The following is a 17675-nucleotide window of genomic DNA, read 5'->3' on the forward strand; positions in this document are numbered from 1 at the left end:
CCCGACCCAGAATTTCAGCTCCATAATGTCTCCACTACGACAAGCTCCAGACCACGACCAGCTCAGAATCAAACTAGCATTTACCCTCAAACTTATCAAGCCTGGAAATTGAATATAATATGAAAAAGCATTAATACCCAGTTTGGATACATGTGTGAACCTCTTCAGGTATATTTACAGTTGAAGTCAGGGCGGCAGGTAGCTTAGTGGGTAAGAGCGTTGTGCCAGTAACCGAAAGGTCGCTGGTTCTAATCCCCGAGCCGACTACGTGAAAAATCTGTCGATGTGCCCTTAAGCAAGGCACTTAACCCTAATTGCTCATGTAAGTCGCTCTGGATAAGAGCGTCTGCTAAATGACTAAAATGTAAATGTAAAAATGTAAGTCTGAAGTTTACAAACACTTAGGTTGGAGTCATTAAAACTTGTTTTTCAACCACTCCACAAATGTCTTGTTAACAAACTATAGTTTTGGCAAGTCGGTTAGGACATCTACTTTGTGAATGACACAAGTAATTTTTCCAACAATTGTTTACAGACAAATTATTTCACTTATAATTCACTGTATCACAATTCCAGTGGGTCAGAAGTTTACATACACTAAGTTGACTGTGCCTTTAAACAGCTTGGAAAATTCCAGAAAATGATGTCATGGCTTTAGAAGCTTCTGATAGGCTAAATGACATCATTTGAGTCAATTGGAGGTGTACCTGTGGATGTATTTCAAGGCCTACCATCAAACTCAGTGCCTCTTTGCTTGACATCATGGGAAAATCAAAAGAAATCAGCATTTTATTGCATGACATAAGTATTTGATACATCAGAAAAGCAGAACTTAATATTTAGTACAGAAACCTTTGTTTGCAATTACAGAGATCATACATTTCCTGTAGGTCTTGACCAGGTTTGCACACACTGCAGCAGGGATTTTGGCCCACTCCTCCATACAGACCTTCTCCAGATCCTTCAGGTTTCGGGGCTGTCGCTGGGCAATACAGACTTTCAGCTCCCTCCAAAGATTTTATTTTGGGTTCAGGTCTGGAGACTGGCTAGGCCACTCCAGGACCTTGAGATGCTTCTTACGGAGCCACTCCTTAGTTGCCCTGGCTGTGTGTTTCGGGTCGTTGTCATGCTGGAAGACCCAGCTTCAATGCTCTTACTGAGGGAAGGAGGTTGTTGGCCAAGATCTCGCGATTCATGGCCCCATCCATCCTCCCCTCAATACGGTGCAGTCGTCCTGTCCCCTTTGCAGAAAAGCATCCCCAAAGAATGATGTTTCCACCTCCATGCTTCACGGTTGGGATGGTGTTCTTGGGGTTGTACTCATCCTTCTTTTTCCTCCAAACACGGCGAGTGGAGTTTAGACCAAAAAGCTCTATTTTTGTCTCATCAGACCACATGACCTTCTCCCATTCCTCCTCTGGATCATCCAGATGGTCATTGGCAAACTTCAGACGGGCCTGGACATGCGCTGGCTTGAGCAGGGGGGACCTTGCGTGCGCTGCAGGATTTTAATCCATGACGGCGTAGTGTGTTACTAATGGTTTTCTTTGAGACTGTGGTCCCAGCTCTCTTCAGGTCATTGACCAGGTCCTGCCGTGTTGTTCTGGGCTGATCTCTCACCTTCCTCATGATCATTGATGCCCCACGAGGTGAGATCTTGCATGGAGCCCCAGACCGAGGATGATTGACCGTCATCTTGAACTTCTTCCATTTTCTAATAATTGCGCCAACAGTTGTTGCCTTCTCACCAAGCTGCTTGCCTATTGTCCTGTAGCCCATCCCAGCCTTGTGCAGGTCTACAATGTTATCCCTGATGTTCTTACACAGCTCTCTGGTCTTGGCCATTGTGGAGAGGTTGGAGTCTGTTTGATTGAGTGTGTGGACAGGTGTCTTTTATACAGGTAACGAGTTCAAACAGGCGCAGTTAATACAGGTAATGAGTGGAGAACAGGAGGGCTTCTTAAAGAAAAACTAACAGGTCTGTGAGAGCCGGAATTCTTACTGGTTGGTAGGTGATCAAATACTTATGTCATGCAATAAAATGCAAATGAATTACTTAAAAATCATACAATGTGATTTTCTGGATTTTGTTTTAGATTCCGTCTCTCACAGTTGAAGTGTACCTATGATAAAAATTACAGACCTCTACATGCTTTGTAAGTAGGAAAACCTGCAAAATCGGCAGTGTATCAAATACTTGTTCTTCCCACTGTACATCATTTACACACACACACACAGAGAGAGACAGACAGACAGACAGACAGAGAAGTCAGCTCCATCAGCAGCGGATTTTAATTTATACTGACCATAAATATAAATGCAACATGCGAACATTTAAAATATTTTACTGCGTTACAGTTCATATAAGGAAATCAGTCTATTGAAATTAATTCATTAGGCCTTAATCTATGGATTTCACATGACTGGGCAAGGGCACAGCCATGGGTGGCCCTGGGAGGGGATAGGCCCATCCACTGGGGAACCAGGCCCAGCTGATCAGAAATGGCTTTATTATAGACAGAAATACTCTTCAGTAAACTCAGACGATCCCGCCGGTGAAGAAGCTGGATGTGGAGGGCTGGCGTGGTTACACATGGTCTGCGGTTGTGAGGCCGGTTGGACGTACTGCCAAATTCTCTAAAATGACGGAGGCGGTTTATGGTAGAGAAATTAACATTAAATTCTCTGGCAACAGCTCTGGTGGACATACCTGCAGTCAGCATGCCAATTGCACGCTCCCTCAAAACTTGAGACATCTGTGGTATATTGTTGTGTGACAAAACTGTACATTTTAGAGTGGCATTTTATTATCCCCAGCACAAGGTGCACCTGTGTAATGATCATGCTGTTTAATCAGCTTCTTGGTATGCCACACCTGTCAGGTGGATGGATTATCTTGGAAAAGCAGAAATGCTCACTAACAGGGAGATAAACAAATTTGTGCTCAAAATTTGAGAGAAATAAGCTTATTGTGCATATGGAACATTTCTGGGATATTTTATTAGCTCATGAAACATAGGACCAACACTTTACATGTTGCATTTATATTTATGTTCAGTATAGAATGGAAAACGAGTATGTGTATGCAACAAATGTCAGTGCATCGAATCATACCGCATCGAACCGAATCGCATCGATTCGTTCTCTAATCAAACTGAATCACACAAATAATTTCTAACTGTGGTATCTAAATAACGATGCTAATTATGCTGTGAGGACAAGAAATCCGCTGACACTGTCCTTGATTATAATAGTTTATTATACCAAAGATTTCAGCGCCAATTTACAGACTCCTGCAGACATCTGGAGAACAACTGACCCAATCTCTAATATGTTGTCCCTCCCCGTCCTTTGTTTCAACCATGGTATTTATATCCTATGCCCTATGTAACATAATATAGGTGTTTTCCCATAAACCAATCCCAGGAGGCCACATAACAGACTTCCTCTAACACACCATTTGCAAACATCAGCAAAGTCATAAACTGTTTAGACACTACAAAACTAAAACGTATCGTTCCTGTATCGTATTGGAGCTCATGTATCCAGTAGTACTGGAGGTCGGTTTGGTTTTGGTTAGATTATAACAAAATAATCACGGTATTTCGGTTGTGATTATTTTTTTAAACATTAAATGCGCTATGCATTATGTGGGTTGAATGCTGTAACAACGCACATACCGAATCATCTTGAAGGGAAAGATGCACATCCATACTGCTTTACATAAACATTTATATAGTTGAGGATGGTTCTCTTTCCACTGGAGTCCAAAAGAGGTCGAAGGCAGGGAGTGAAAAAATCAATACAGTATGCATCTCTTTCAAAGACCCGGCCAAGGCAAGAAGGAGCTCATATTCATTTCCATAACAACTGGACCACAGCTGAAATATTAACATCCCATGTGCATACTTTTGCTGAAATTATAGTATTTTTATGGAAAATATCACCAGTTCAAATGTGACCTTTTTGTACAATCAAATCAAACGTTATGCAAAAATTCATTGCATAATTGAAAATATGTTGCAATAATTTATTCAGTGCGTAATAGATGCATTTTCTAAGCGACAATCTCTTGTGCTAATGACATATTTATAAATACGTATAACAAATATTTGCAGAGAAATTTCATACATTTACAGTTAGTGAGTGCATACATCATTTTTATATTTTTCTTACTGGCCCCCCGTGGGAATCGAACCCACAACCCTGGCATTGCAAACACCATGCTCTACCAAATGATCCCTGCCGGCCATTCCCTCACACCATAACACCTCCTCCTCTATGCTTTATTGTGGGAAATACACATGCAGAGATCATCCGTTCACCCACACCTCGTCTCACAAAGACACAGCGGTTGGAACCAAAAATCTCCAATTTGGACTCCAGACCAAAGGAACATTTCCACCGGTCTAATGTCCGTTGCTTGTGTTTCTTGGCCCAAGTAAGTCTCTTCTTCTTCTTATTGGTGTCCTTTAGTAGTGGTTTCTTTGCAGCAATTCGACCATGAAGGCCTGATTTACGCAATCTCCTCTGAACAGTTGATGTTGAGATGTGTCTGTTACTTGAACTCTGTGAAGCATTTATTTGGGCTGCAATTTCTGAGGCTTGTAACTCTAATGAACTTATCCTCTGCAGCAGAGGTAACTCTGAGTCTTCCATTCCTGTGGCGGTCCTCATGAGAGCCAGTTTCATCATAGCGCTTGATGGTTTTTGCAACTGCACTTGAAGAAACGTTCAAAATTCTTGAAATGTTCCGTATTGACTGACCTTCATATCTTAAAGTAATGATGGACTGTCGTTTCTCTTTGCTTATTTGAGCTGTTCTTGCCATAATATGGACTTGGTCTTTTACCAAATAGGGCTATCTTCTGTATACCCCCCCTACCTTGTCACAACACAACTGATTGGCTCAAACGCATTAAGACAGAAATAAATTCCACAAATTAACTTTTAAGAAGGCACACCTGTTAATTGAAATGCATTCCAGGTGACTACCTCATGAAGCTGGGCTCCCGAGTGGCGCAGCGGTCTAAGGCACTGCATCTCAGTGCTTGAGGCGTCACTACAGACCCCCTGGATCGATGCCAGGCTGTATCACAACCGGCCGTGATTGGGAGTCCCGTAGGGCGGCGCACAATTGGCCCAGTGTCGTCCGGGTTTGGCCGGTGTAGGCCGTCATTGTAAATAAGAATTTGTTCTTAACTGATTTGCCTAGTTAAATAAAGGTACAATTTTAAAAAAGCTGGTTGAGAGAATGCCAAGAGCGTGCAAAGCTGTCATCAAGGCAAAGTGTGGCTACTTTGAAGAATCTCAAAAATATTTTGATTGGTTTAACACTTTTTTGGTTACTACATGATTCCATATGTGTTATTTCATAGTTTTGATGTCTTCACTATTATTCTACAAAGTAGAAAATTGTAAAAATAAAGAAAAACCCTTGAATGAGTAGGTGTGTCCAAACCTTTGACTGGTACTGTACATTTCATAATGTTCTTTCATTTGCAATCATCTTTAATTTATTGTGCATATTCTTTTAATTGTATATTGTGCATACCGATATGTCCTCATTTTTGTTTTAAATATTTACAATCCAGGCCATATGCGGCCTTCTCAACTGCCTTATATGCAAATATTCTGAATACTGTTAAGTCTTCGGTTGAAGAAATATGAGTGTATAGGACAGTCTGGTGTAGAACAACTATGGTCACTGCCATCAGTTATAACTGATATTCTACTTGAAACTGTGTGTGTCTTAACATTTTGATATTTCTCCTTTTCATTAATAACTGTTAACTGTTTTTAAATATTTGTTATGTTATATAACAGATGAAATGTTTGAAAATTGCTTATTAAACAATTGTTATTTGCAAATCTTTGTTGAACTCATTCATAATAAGCATTTTAACATGTAATAGGATAGAACTATGTTAACTAACTTATTGGCCCAACATTTGTTCAAGAATCAAGGAACTATGTCCTTTTGTCCTCAGAACAGCCACAATTAGTTGCGGAATGGATTCTAAAGGTGTCGAAAGCGTTCCACAGGGATGCTAGCCCATGTTCACTCCAATGCTTCCCACGGTTGTGTCAAGTTGGCTGGATGTCCTTTGGGTGGTGGTCCATTCTTGATAAACACGGGAAACTGTTGAGTGTGAAAAACCCAGCAGCGTTGCAGTTCTTGACACACTCAAACCAGTGCGCCTGGCACCTACTACCATACCCCGTTCAAAGGCACTTAAATATTTTGTCTTGCCTATTCACCCTCTGAATGGTTTAAAAATCCTTATTTAAACTGTCTCCTCCTGGTCAGGCTATGTCATGTTCCTAATGCTTTGTACACTCAGTGTAAATGTATATATAAATAAGGATGTGAAAAGACAGTATATGAATAGAAGTGACCAGTGTTCAATGAATCTATGTACATAGGGCAGAAGTATCTAAGGTGCAGGGTAGAGTACTGGGTGGTAGCCAGCTAGAACAGTGACTAAGGCTAGTGGTGACTGTTTAACAGTCTGATGGCCTGGAGATAGAAGCTGTTTCTCAGTCTCTCAGTCCCAGCTTTGATGCACCTGTACTGTCTCCGCCTTCTAGATGGTAGCGGGGGGTGAACAGGCCTTGGCTCGGGTGGCTGAGGTCCTTGATGATCTTCTTGGCCTTCCTGTGACACCGGGTGCTGTAGATGTCCTGGAGGGAAGGCAGTGCCCCAGTGATGTGTTGGGCTGACCGCACCACCCTCTTGAGAGCCCTGCAGTTGCAGACTGTGCAATTGCCGTACCAGGCGTTGATACAGCCCGGCAGGATGCTTTCAATTGTGCATCTGTAGAAGTTTGTGAGGGTCTTGATGGCCAAGCCGAATTTCTTCAGCATCCTGAAGTTAAAAAGGCGCTGTTGCGCATTCTTCATCACATTGTCAGTGATGTGCACACCGAGGAACTTGAAGCTTTTGACCCTCTCCACTGCGGCCCAGTCGATGTGGATGGGGGCGTGCTCCCTCTGGTGTCTCCTGAAGTCCACGATCAGCTCCTTTGATTTGTTGATGTTGAGGGAGAGGTTATTTTGCTGGCACCACTCGGTCAGGGCTCTCACCTCCTCCCTGTAGGCTGTCTCATCATTGTTGGTAATCAGGCCTAACACTGTTGTGTAGTCAGCAAACTTGATGATTGAGTTGGAGACGTGCATGGCCACGCAGTCATGGGTGAACAGGGAGTACAGGAGGGGGCTGTGGGGACCCTGTGTTGAGGGTCAGTGTGGCGGAGGTGTTGTTGCCTACCTTCACCACTTGGAGTCAGCCCATCAGGAAGTCCAGGACCCAGTTGCACAGGGGGGGTTCAGACCCAGGGCCCTGAGCTTAGTGATGCGCTTGGAGGGCACTATGGTGTTGAAGGCTGAGCTGTAGTCAATGAACAGCTGTGACATAACTTAAAAGCTGTGCCCTTGCTGTACCCAACAAATCTTGAGGGTATCAATGTACCTGTAGCACGGCAGGGTGCACCCTGCAGGTCTCCAACAGCTCTGTCAGGTGCCTTTGTGAGTAGTTTGAGACCCCAATTGCTCTGAGCATCTCATTGGCATGGAGCTCCTCCATGACATTCCAGCTGTGGGCTTGATACTGTGTATCAAGCCCACATCTCCCGAGTGGCGCAGTGGTCTAAGGCACTGCATCGCAGTGCTAGCTGTGCCACTAGAGATCCTGGTTCGAATCCAGGCTCTGTCGTAGCCAGCCGCGACCGGGAGACCCATGGGGCGGCGCACAATTGGCCCAGCGTTGTCCAGGGTAGGGGAGGGAATGGCTGGCAGAGAGGTAGCTCAGTTGGTAGAGCATGGCGTTTGCAACGCCAGGGTTGTGGGTTCGATTCCCACGGGGGGCCAGTATAAAAAATAAAATCAAAAAAATAATAATGTATGCACTCACTAACTGTAAGTCGCTCTGGATAAGAGCGTCTGCTAAATGACTAAAATGTAAATGTAATATATGTGTATTCTTCTCATCCTTTGGTTCCAGACCCTCATTCTCAGGCCAGTGGATCAGGTACAGGTCAATGTATCCCCCTAACTGCAGCCTCTCCAGGCTACGAGCACAGCCCTCTGCGACCATTGGGCCCATGTCCGCTGAGGACAGTTTAACGATGAGGAAGATATCAGTTTGTGCTTGGGCATCAGGTCCAACAGGGCACGGCCCAAGTCTGCTTCATTGCCGTACACTGTAGCAGTGTCAAAGGCACGATATCCAGCCCCGAGCGCAGCGTCAACACTCAGGTGCATTTGCTTGCCCTGCAGCTTGTATGTTCCTAGGCCCAGGAGGGGCATCTGAGCCCGTGTTCAGTCTGAAAGAGGGAAGTGAGGAAGACATCACCGCCAGATGAACGGGCTGGGGAGGACTGTGCTTTAAGATTTGTTTTGTTGACATTGTGGTTTACCAGAGAGGAAAAGTCGAAGCAAGATCTTTTTTTATTCCGCCCAAAATCTGTCCACGAAAATAAGCCCACGAAGTGAGGAATTTTTGTATGGAGGTCAATGAGTGTCGAATTTGGTAAACAAAAATTGTAATTCCTAATTTGCTACGTGAGGCTTATTTAATCTAATAAAAGTTTCATAATGGTTAGTTTGTTACAAATGCACTGATATAAGTGGAAACGTGGCATTTCGGCAACTTACCCAAAAACAACTTACCCTGTTATCATAAAGATAGATAGAGGACTCATCATGGATATAAGCCATTTTAGCATGGACATTGCCATTGAGGGCTTCCACCATTTTAAAGTTGTCAACTGGGTGGGGATTCCTATGAGTTGGGAGCAATCAGCCAATAGGCATGTTTCCATTGACCCAGGTTTGTTAGACAAAAGCAATGTCACTTAAAAAGAATTGTGACATTTGTAATGGAAACGGCAGATGTAGGAGAACATTTCTAAAGATCTATTAAATTTTTTTCCATTTGACTGGTATTTCTATTATTTTAATCAATCTTGTCTCATCGCTGTAACTCCCCAATGGGCTCGGGAGGCAAAGATCGAGTCATGCGTCCTCTGAAACATGACCCGCCAAACCGCGCTTCTTAACACCCACCCGCTTAACCCGGAAGCCAGCCGCACCAATGTGTCGGAGGAAACACCCTTCAACTGCAGGTGCCTGGCCCCCCACAAGGAGTGGCTAGAGCGCGATGAGCCACCCGGCCAAACCCTCCCCTAACCCGGACAATTGTGCGCCACCCTATGGGACTCCCGATCACAGCCGGTTATGATACAGCCCGGGTTCGAACCCGGGTCTGGAGTGACGCCTCTAGCACTGCAATGCAGTGCCTTAGACCGCTGCACCACTCCGGAGGCCCCTGTGGATATTTTTTTTCAACGTTTCTGTATTGCGACAGAATAAATTATGATTGCCGAACAGACTAATTTTGAAGGTACGCTGGGTATGTGATATTATCATGATGCCTAACTATAAAGCTCCATTCCCCATTTAATTCTAAATGCCTACTGCTTGCAAAATCCATGTACAGTTGAAGTCGGAAGTTTACATACACCTTAGCCAAATACATTTAAACTCAGTTTTTCACAATTCCTGACATTTAATCCTAGTAAAAATTCCCTGTCTTAGGTCAGTTAGGATCACCACTTTATTTTAAGAATGTGAAATGTCAGAATAATAGTAGAGATCATTATTTATTTCAGCTTTTATTTCTTTCATCACATTCCCAGTGGGTCAGAAGTTTACATACACTCAATTAGAATTTGGTAGCATTGCCTTTAAATTGTTTATCTTGGGTCAAACCTTTTGGGTAGCCTTCCACAAGCTTCCCATAATAAGTTGGGTGAATTTTGGGCCATTCCTCCTGACAGAGCTGGTGTAACTGAGTCAGGTTTGTAGGCCTCCTTGCTCACACACGCTTTTTCAGTTCTGCCCACACACTTTCTATAGGATTGAGGTCAGGGCTTTGTGATGGCCACTCCAATACCTTGACTTTGTTGTCCTTAAGCCATTTTGCCACAACTTTGGAAGTATGCTGGTCATTGTCCATTTGGAAGACCCATTTGCGACCAAGCTTTAACTTCCTGACTGATGTCTTGAGATGTTGCTTCAATATATCCACATAATTGTCCTTCCTCACGATGCCATCTATTTTGTGAAGTGCACCAGTCCTTCCTGCAGCAAAGCACCCCCACAGCATGATGCTGCCACCCCCGTGCTTCACGGTTGAGATGGTGTTCTTCAGCTTGCAAGCGCCTCCTTTTTCCTCCAAACATAACGATGGTCATTATGGCCAAACAGTTCTATTTTTGTTTCATCAGACCAGAGGACATTTCTCCAAAAAGTACGATCATTGTCCCCATGTGCAGTTGCAAACCGTAGTCTGGCTATTTTATGGCTGTTTTGGAGCAGTGGCTTCTTCCTTGCTGAGCGGCCTTTCAGGTTATGTTGATATAGGACTCGTTTTACTGTGGATATAGATACTTTTGTACCTGTTTCCTCCAGCATCTTCACAAGGTCCTTTGCTGTTGTACTGGGATTGATTTGCACTTTTCGCACAAAAGTACGTTAATCTCTAGGAGAAAGAATGCGTCTCCTTCCTGAGCTGTATGACGGCTGCGTGGTCTCATGTTGTTTATACTTGCGCACTATTGTTTGTACAGATGAACGTGGTATCTTCAGGCATTTGGAAATTGCTCCCAAGGATGAACCAGACTTGTGGAGGTCTACAATTTTTTTTCTGAGGTCTTGGCTGATTTCTTTTGACTTTCCCATGATGTCAAGCAAAGAGGCACTGAGTTTGAAGGTAGGCCTTGAAATACATCCACAGGTACACCTCCAATTGACTCAAATTATGTCAATTAGCCTATCAGAAGCTTCTAAAGCCATGACATCATTTTCTGGAATTTTCCAAGCTGTTTAAAGGCACAGTCAACTTAGTGTATGTAAACTTCTGACCCACTGGAATTGTGATACAGTGAATTATAAGTGAAAAAATCTGTCTGTAAACAATTGTTGGAAAAATTACTTGTGTCATGCACAAAGTATGTCCTAACCGACTTTCCAAAACTATAGTTTGTTAACAAGAAATTTGTGGAGTGGTTGAAAAACTAGTTTTAATGACTCCAACGTAAGTGTATGTAAACTTCCGACTTCAACTGTATTTAACTATAAAAATAATGTTTCTTTCCATGACAAGGATTGTCTTGTCTTTCAAGAATGACTGAATTGCTTTACATTGGACCGTGGCAATAAATAGGCACATGAGAATTATTAGAATATGGCAAGTATTACTAAATTCTTGCATTCTACCCATGCTGGCTTTTGAGGGCAACATGAGACATGAAACAGATAGGTGGGCAGTTAAATGGAATCGCACCATAGCAGGCAATTGTCGCATCTATTTTCTTTGCGAACTTAAAAAAAAAAAAAAGCTAATGGGGAAGGAAATGTACTACTTTAAAATGGAGATAGCCTCAATTGTGCTGCCCATGCTGTCACCGATGCTATTATGGCACAAATACAAAGATGAGTGCTCTATCTATCTCTATGGCCTGTTCTTCACACGCGTATCTGACCTCTCATTGGCTAGAATGGTCTCACCTGATCCCGCCTGCCTTCCAACTTTGAGGACATTTCCATTGTTAGAGCGGTCATTCGAATATCTTGTCAATATAATAGACAATCTTTTGGTTTACCCACAAGTGTGAGACACTTAGAAGAAGAGGCCTCAGACTCCATTTACCTGGCTGGGATTGCCGGTCAATACTTCTACCACAACATTCATACCATGATGGAACACTTGAACTTGACAGGACATTGCTAGCGGTGGATGCTGGTGGGAGGCGCTATAGGAGGATGGGCTCATTGTAATTGCTGGAATTGAGTTAATGGAATGTTATCAAACACATAGAACATATGGAAACCACGTTTGACTCCATTCCAATTATTCCTTTCCAGCCATTACAATGAGCCTGTCCTCCTATAGCTCCTCTCACCAGCCTCCTCTGATTGCTAGCTACAAAAAACCAAACTGTATCACACATCATATCACAATTTTTGTTGCTCATACGTTTACCTTTCTTTAGAGACGCACAACTTACTTGAAGGATGACCACTTGTATGTTTACACAGGGCACACAAACATGTTGTAGCATCTGAGCAAGGTTGGCTACATTCCAAAAGTATTTAATGGGTTCCAAAGTTATTTGCTTCACACACTTCACCAGATGCACCGGGGACTCATTTCAGTAGTCAAAAGTGGCTTCCTTTCTCTCCTTCAACGTCTTCTGATCTAAAAATATAGACTGTATAAAAAGAACAAACACAGGCTAAGATCTTATGAATGAATGAGTTATTTCACTTTATTGCAGATGATCGAGTAGCCACATTTTATGATTAAATTGTTTCCTTTGCTTATCTCCTGGATAGGCTTTTACTTTTACTACCCAGATCCTTCCATCAGATATCAGAAATTCAAAACGGTCCTTTAAATATTCAGGTAATGCACCATACTGATATGCTATATAGGTGTTCCATCTTAACACACAGACACACACGATAAAGACAAGTCATGCCCAGCATTGGAAATCAATATAATTTATTGTACAGCCGATGACAGTAAAATAAGTCTTCAAAATGGCAGCTGTTAAAATTCCCTTAATTAAAAATTAAAGACTAATCGTTATGCTTAAATACTCACAAACCCTTAAATATACCATAAGGTATCGTACACTTTGAAACGCTTTAGACAGAATGGAAGAGGAAAAAGGGGTGAAAGAGGACAGTATCTGATTCTAATCTATGTGCCTGAAAAGGGATCACATGGGCCGAATCCTAATTACTTTCCAATGTCCTTTGTCCTCATCCTCACATATATATCAAGTCCTTCAAGACCAGATCAGCAAGGACAGAGAAATGGGACATTTCAGACTTGATTGTTGACATAACTGAAAATGTGCACCATTGTGGGACCATGGATTAGACTGGGGAAGTGCACCATGGAGAGGTTGCAATGTTGCACACCATCAAAAGCAATAAATACTAAAACATTATCAGAAACCATGCTGAAGGCCCTGTGCATCCTTACCTTAAATTTCAGTCCCTTCAGTTTTCCTGTCAAGCTCATTACACAACTTTTCACTTACCTTTTTCCGATGGATGAAACCTTCCATAGAATAACTTATGTACAAGATAAATGAAATAGCAGCAGGTAAGGGTTACAGTATGCCATGTCCTAGTCCTCTATTTGGAGAAAGGAAGTGACTAAACAAAAGGGAAAAGCCGTGTCAGGTCTTACACAAAAGTGAGTTTAGTCACAGTTTAGCCCCATGTGGGGGGTTGTTTGTGGAGGTAGGATATATGAAAGATCCTGTATACACCAGACACCTTACCTTCCACTGACGTTTGACCTCCAAACACCTCAACACCATTGACATTGTTCTGAGCTACTCGCTTGACCACCAGTGAGGATGCTTTTTCCCCCCTTCAAGTCATATTTGGTTGTAGAAGGACACAAACCAATTCGATTAAACACTTTGTAACTGTCAATCACGTATTTGAGCAATAATTATTCCACTATCAATTCGTAAAGATATAGTCAACTAAAAAATAAATGAAATGAAAAATCGACGGGATCAGAGGTCGAACATTTATTTAAGCGGCTAAATGACAACAGCGGCTGATCAAGACATTTGTTCATGTATTTCTTCTAATAAAAACAAGTAAAATTTGTCCAACGTTTAAACAACCGTAATGATTAATTCGGGAAGACATAGAAATAATAAATAGTCATTCAAAATAGCTCACGGTTTGTTCCGGCTTGATGTATTACAGAATTAACAGCATTTTAACATAAGCAAAATGCTGAGGAGTGCACAATCATGAAAGCCTATAGGCGTAGATTTCTCAATTATTTTATCTTGGATTACATCCATGTTATACAAAAACAAAAAGGACTTGTAGCTCTATGGACAGCGAGTGATTAGTTCATATGCATATTGTGAAATAGATATACAGGCTGTGTGACTCCGGCGGTGCAACGATTTTTCGGTGGTTATCTTTTTATTTAGTCGGTCAAGTCGATGAATCGGTCGTATCGGGTTTCGTTTCGGAGACGATGCTTTATCCTATGATGCTGCGTCGAACGTGGCAAGGCCTTCAGATGAGATGAGCTTGGTCAGCTGTTGCAGTGTGCTTGGTTAGTCAGTCAGCCAGTTTGCACACAACAAACACCTCAACCTTTGAATTGGGGTGAATGACAAAAACCTGAGTGAGAGGGGTTATTTTTAGGGGACTCACAAAACTTTGAAATCCTCAGGAAGAAAAGAAAAAAAAAAAAGTCTTAGATAAAAGTGTATCAGGACTTGAAAGCAAAATAAATGTGATACACAAGTATGATATAAATAACTTACCACTGATTAATACATCTCAATTTCCCTTCAAACTGTCAAAAAAAAAACATAAATAGTTTTAGTCAGTCCCATCCACTCAATGTAGGGCTGGATTCCCCAATATGTGGCCCGCAGACCAAATTCGGCCTGATTTTATTTGCCGATTTAGGAAATATGTTCCCAAGTATTCCTACGCTTAAAGTGGTATATGTGATCATATCCCAATGTAATCAAGGTTTGAAATTATTCTGTTTTTGTCAAATATTATCTCTGTTTTGGATTCTTGCGGTCAATTTGCAGTGTACAAATTATTTATAACTATGTTCCGGCCCTCCGACCATCCGCTCAAGGAAAAATCAGCCCACGGCTGAATGTAATTGGGGACCCCTATGTAGGGCCTACTACACAAAACACAATTCCTATACTAATTCAAAAAATCCTAAACTCCTTCAAAAAATGATATTAATATTAACAGACATTCAGAGACACTAGCCTACCACCTCAAGTCTAAAAATCTGGCAACAATGAAACACTAATATAAATGCATTCAGACTGCTGATATGTCTGGCGATTATTCATGATAAACAAAAACGAGTCAAAATCAATTAAGTGTGCTGTTTGACTTTGATAAGTAAGCTTTATGAATGAACAGTATTGTTCCTATTACCCGTTTTCCTATATAATATACAATTGCGCCCAGCTTAAAAAAAACGATGCACTCATTGCTAACACACTCATACACATCTTCCCCTAAATTCAATTTCAAAAAGTGCCCTTAGTAGCCCCTACCAAAACCATTGGAGTACTTCTCCTCAAAGTAATCATCCTTATCAAAGCCTGAGCCCAGAGCATAGCGCATAGAGGAAGGAGGGTGCATAGAGCTGCCACCAACAAAATCTCGCCCGGCACGACTTCGGGCATAGCTGCGTGCATAGCTGGCAGAGGAAGGTGGGGGTGGAGACAACATAGTGCAGCGGCTAGCCAGGGGGCTGCGCTCCCGGTAATAACGGGGAGAAAGTGGCCGCTGAGGGAGTGGGGGAAGCCGTCGCTCATAAGGATCCTGCTCATAGTAACGTGAAGAGGAAGAGTATGGGTCATGGCGGACAAGCCTCTCATATAGGTCACACTCGTAGTAGGCCCTAGGAGGGGGTGGGGGAAGGGGAGGAGGAAAGCGACCACGAGGTGGGTAGTAGTCACCGTGTGGAGCTCGAGGGGAGAGGTAGTGAGGAGTGTGGTGTGGGTGAGGTTGATAGTGGTGAGGTGGGGGAGGGTAGTCATCCCCTCTGCCATTTCTGGCTTGATTGTTGCGGGAGATGGATACAAAGATCTTTTGGCCCTCCAGTTTAGAGTGGTTTAACTTGGAAATGGCCTCATGGGCCTCATTTTCTCTCTGCATGTGCACAAAGGCAAAGTTCTTCACAATGTCACACTCAACCACCTTACCAAACGGCTGGAAGAGCTCTCTTATCTTAGCACCTGTGGTCCCCTCAGGGACATTCCCTACGTAGATCTTGGTGGCATTGCGGACCTTCGTAGTGGCAAACTCCACAGTGATGGGCGCCCCATTGAGCTCATGCTTATGGAGTTCTGCCACTGCCTTCTGGGCATCCTTCTCCTCATTCATGTGCACAAAGCCATAGTTTTTCAGAATGTCACAGTCCGATACCTGACCGTATTTCTCAAATAGAGTACGCAGTTCTGGTTCTGTGGTTGAGGAGTTCACGTTTCCAACAAATATCTTCACCATTTTAGTATGGTAGCTAACAAGGCACAGTCTTGGCTTAGCTGTTGCAGAGAAAGGGGTGTATCAAATGTAAATTAGGATTCCTGGAGAACACTTCTTCAACCGGTGACAGAGCAGCCTCTAAAACCAAAATTAAGACGAGTTAGATAGCTATTAAGATCTCATTAGAATCGTTAGAGTAAATGGGAGTTCTCTGGCACACTCTGGGCTGTTAGGGGTTAACATTAGCTAGCTTGTTAGCTAGCAGCTTGTTGCAGCCAGGCTATGGTCAGAGCTGACAAGTATCTTTGCTAGTACAGTAGCTATTTGACTGATAGCAAGTTACGAAAGGACTGACCAAATACCTTAGTAGATGTCGGCTACTGTAGCTAGAAAAATAATTTTGCTAGTGTATGTAAGGTTAGCGAGCTAGCTAACTAGCTAGCTAACAGAAAAGCTGTCAGCAGCAGGCTAGCTAGCAAGCTAACGACTTTATAGTAGATAGCTACATCAGATGTTTAACGTTAGCTAGCTACCTTTTGAGGTTGTACGACACAAATCGCCTTTGTTTAGTCTATTTCTGTACAAATGAACTTTAATCTCACCTTGCCAGCTATGTAACGGTATCGTCCTTGTACTTTGATGGCTTCTCAACAGCCCCACTTCGGTTTCCACTAGATAACACAGCTACAAAGTCAGAATTGTCTATATCGTAAAAAAATTATGAAAATACAAATATGGTTTTTGGAATTAAATTTAGGTCTAGGCATAAGGTTAGCAGTGTGGTAAGAGTTAAGTTTCAAATTAGATTTTAATAAGATAAATTGTAGAAATGGGCGGGGTTTATGACTTTGTGGCTGTGGTATCTAGTGACTACACCTACTTCTCACTGACAGCAAATGGCGTGAGCCAGGCAGCAAGCCAGCTGGCTAACTGAAAGAGGAAGAGGAGTTTGTCGTGCTGCTGCGTACCAATACAGTTTGTGGCTTCCTTCCCGTAGGAGATTCTCCTCCCGTCCTCGGTGACACGGAAACCGATAAGTGGTATTCTTCTTATTTGGTATCATGGCGTCGTGTTGTTTGTGCATGGCCGATCAAGTTACATTTTGTGATAAAAAAATTATAAATTGCACCACCAACTAACCCTTCACCTATATACCATAATTGTATTTATTTTTTTACCCCACATTCCACTACTTTGACCCTAACTGATTCTACACCAGGCCAACGGCCTGGGAGGAAGGGTCTCTTTCTTTCAATACACCTTGTAACTATTTTGCAGTAAAACCTAGTACACCCAAGCACTTCTCTGCAGCTGCCACCACAACATCTACAGTGCATTCGGAAAGTATTCAGACCCCTTGGCTTTTTTCACATTTTGTTATGTTACAACCTTATTCTAAAATTGATTAAATATATTTTTTCCCTCATCAACGTACACACAATACTCCATAATGACAAAGCAAAAACAGTTTGAGAAATGTTTGCAAATGTATTATAAATAAATAAAACTGAATACCTTCTTTACATAAGTATTCAGACCCTTTGCTATGAGACTCGAAATTGAGCTCGGGTGCATCCTGTTTCCATTGA

General features: G+C 42.4%; 1 protein-coding gene and 1 pseudogene across 2 annotated transcripts; both read right to left on the bottom strand.

The window, feature by feature from the left end:
- Positions 1-7396: 7396 nt before the first annotated feature.
- Positions 7397-8407, bottom strand: LOC121578911 (annotated as a pseudogene).
- Positions 8408-12312: 3905 nt separating this feature from the next.
- Positions 12313-16945, bottom strand: LOC121579485 (RNA-binding protein lark). Of its 2 annotated transcripts, XR_006002918.2 has the most exons (3): positions 16689-16945; positions 14382-16224; positions 12313-14208 (listed from the first exon to the last, which is right to left on the bottom strand). XR_006002918.2 is itself a non-coding variant. In XM_041894091.2 (2 exons), exon 2 carries the CDS (start codon positions 16105-16107, stop codon positions 15136-15138), a length of 972 nt encoding a protein of 323 aa, XP_041750025.1. In that variant the 5' UTR covers positions 16108-16224; positions 16689-16945; the 3' UTR covers positions 12313-15135. The 2 variants fall into 2 exon arrangements, 1 of the variants encoding a protein (XP_041750025.1); XM_041894091.2 differs by having other exon boundaries at positions 12313-16224.
- Between the last annotated feature and the right edge of the window lie 730 nt (positions 16946-17675).

The sequence above is a fragment of the Coregonus clupeaformis genome, chromosome 13, assembly GCF_020615455.1.
Source record: "Coregonus clupeaformis isolate EN_2021a chromosome 13, ASM2061545v1, whole genome shotgun sequence".
NCBI lineage: Eukaryota > Metazoa > Chordata > Actinopteri > Salmoniformes > Salmonidae > Coregonus > Coregonus clupeaformis.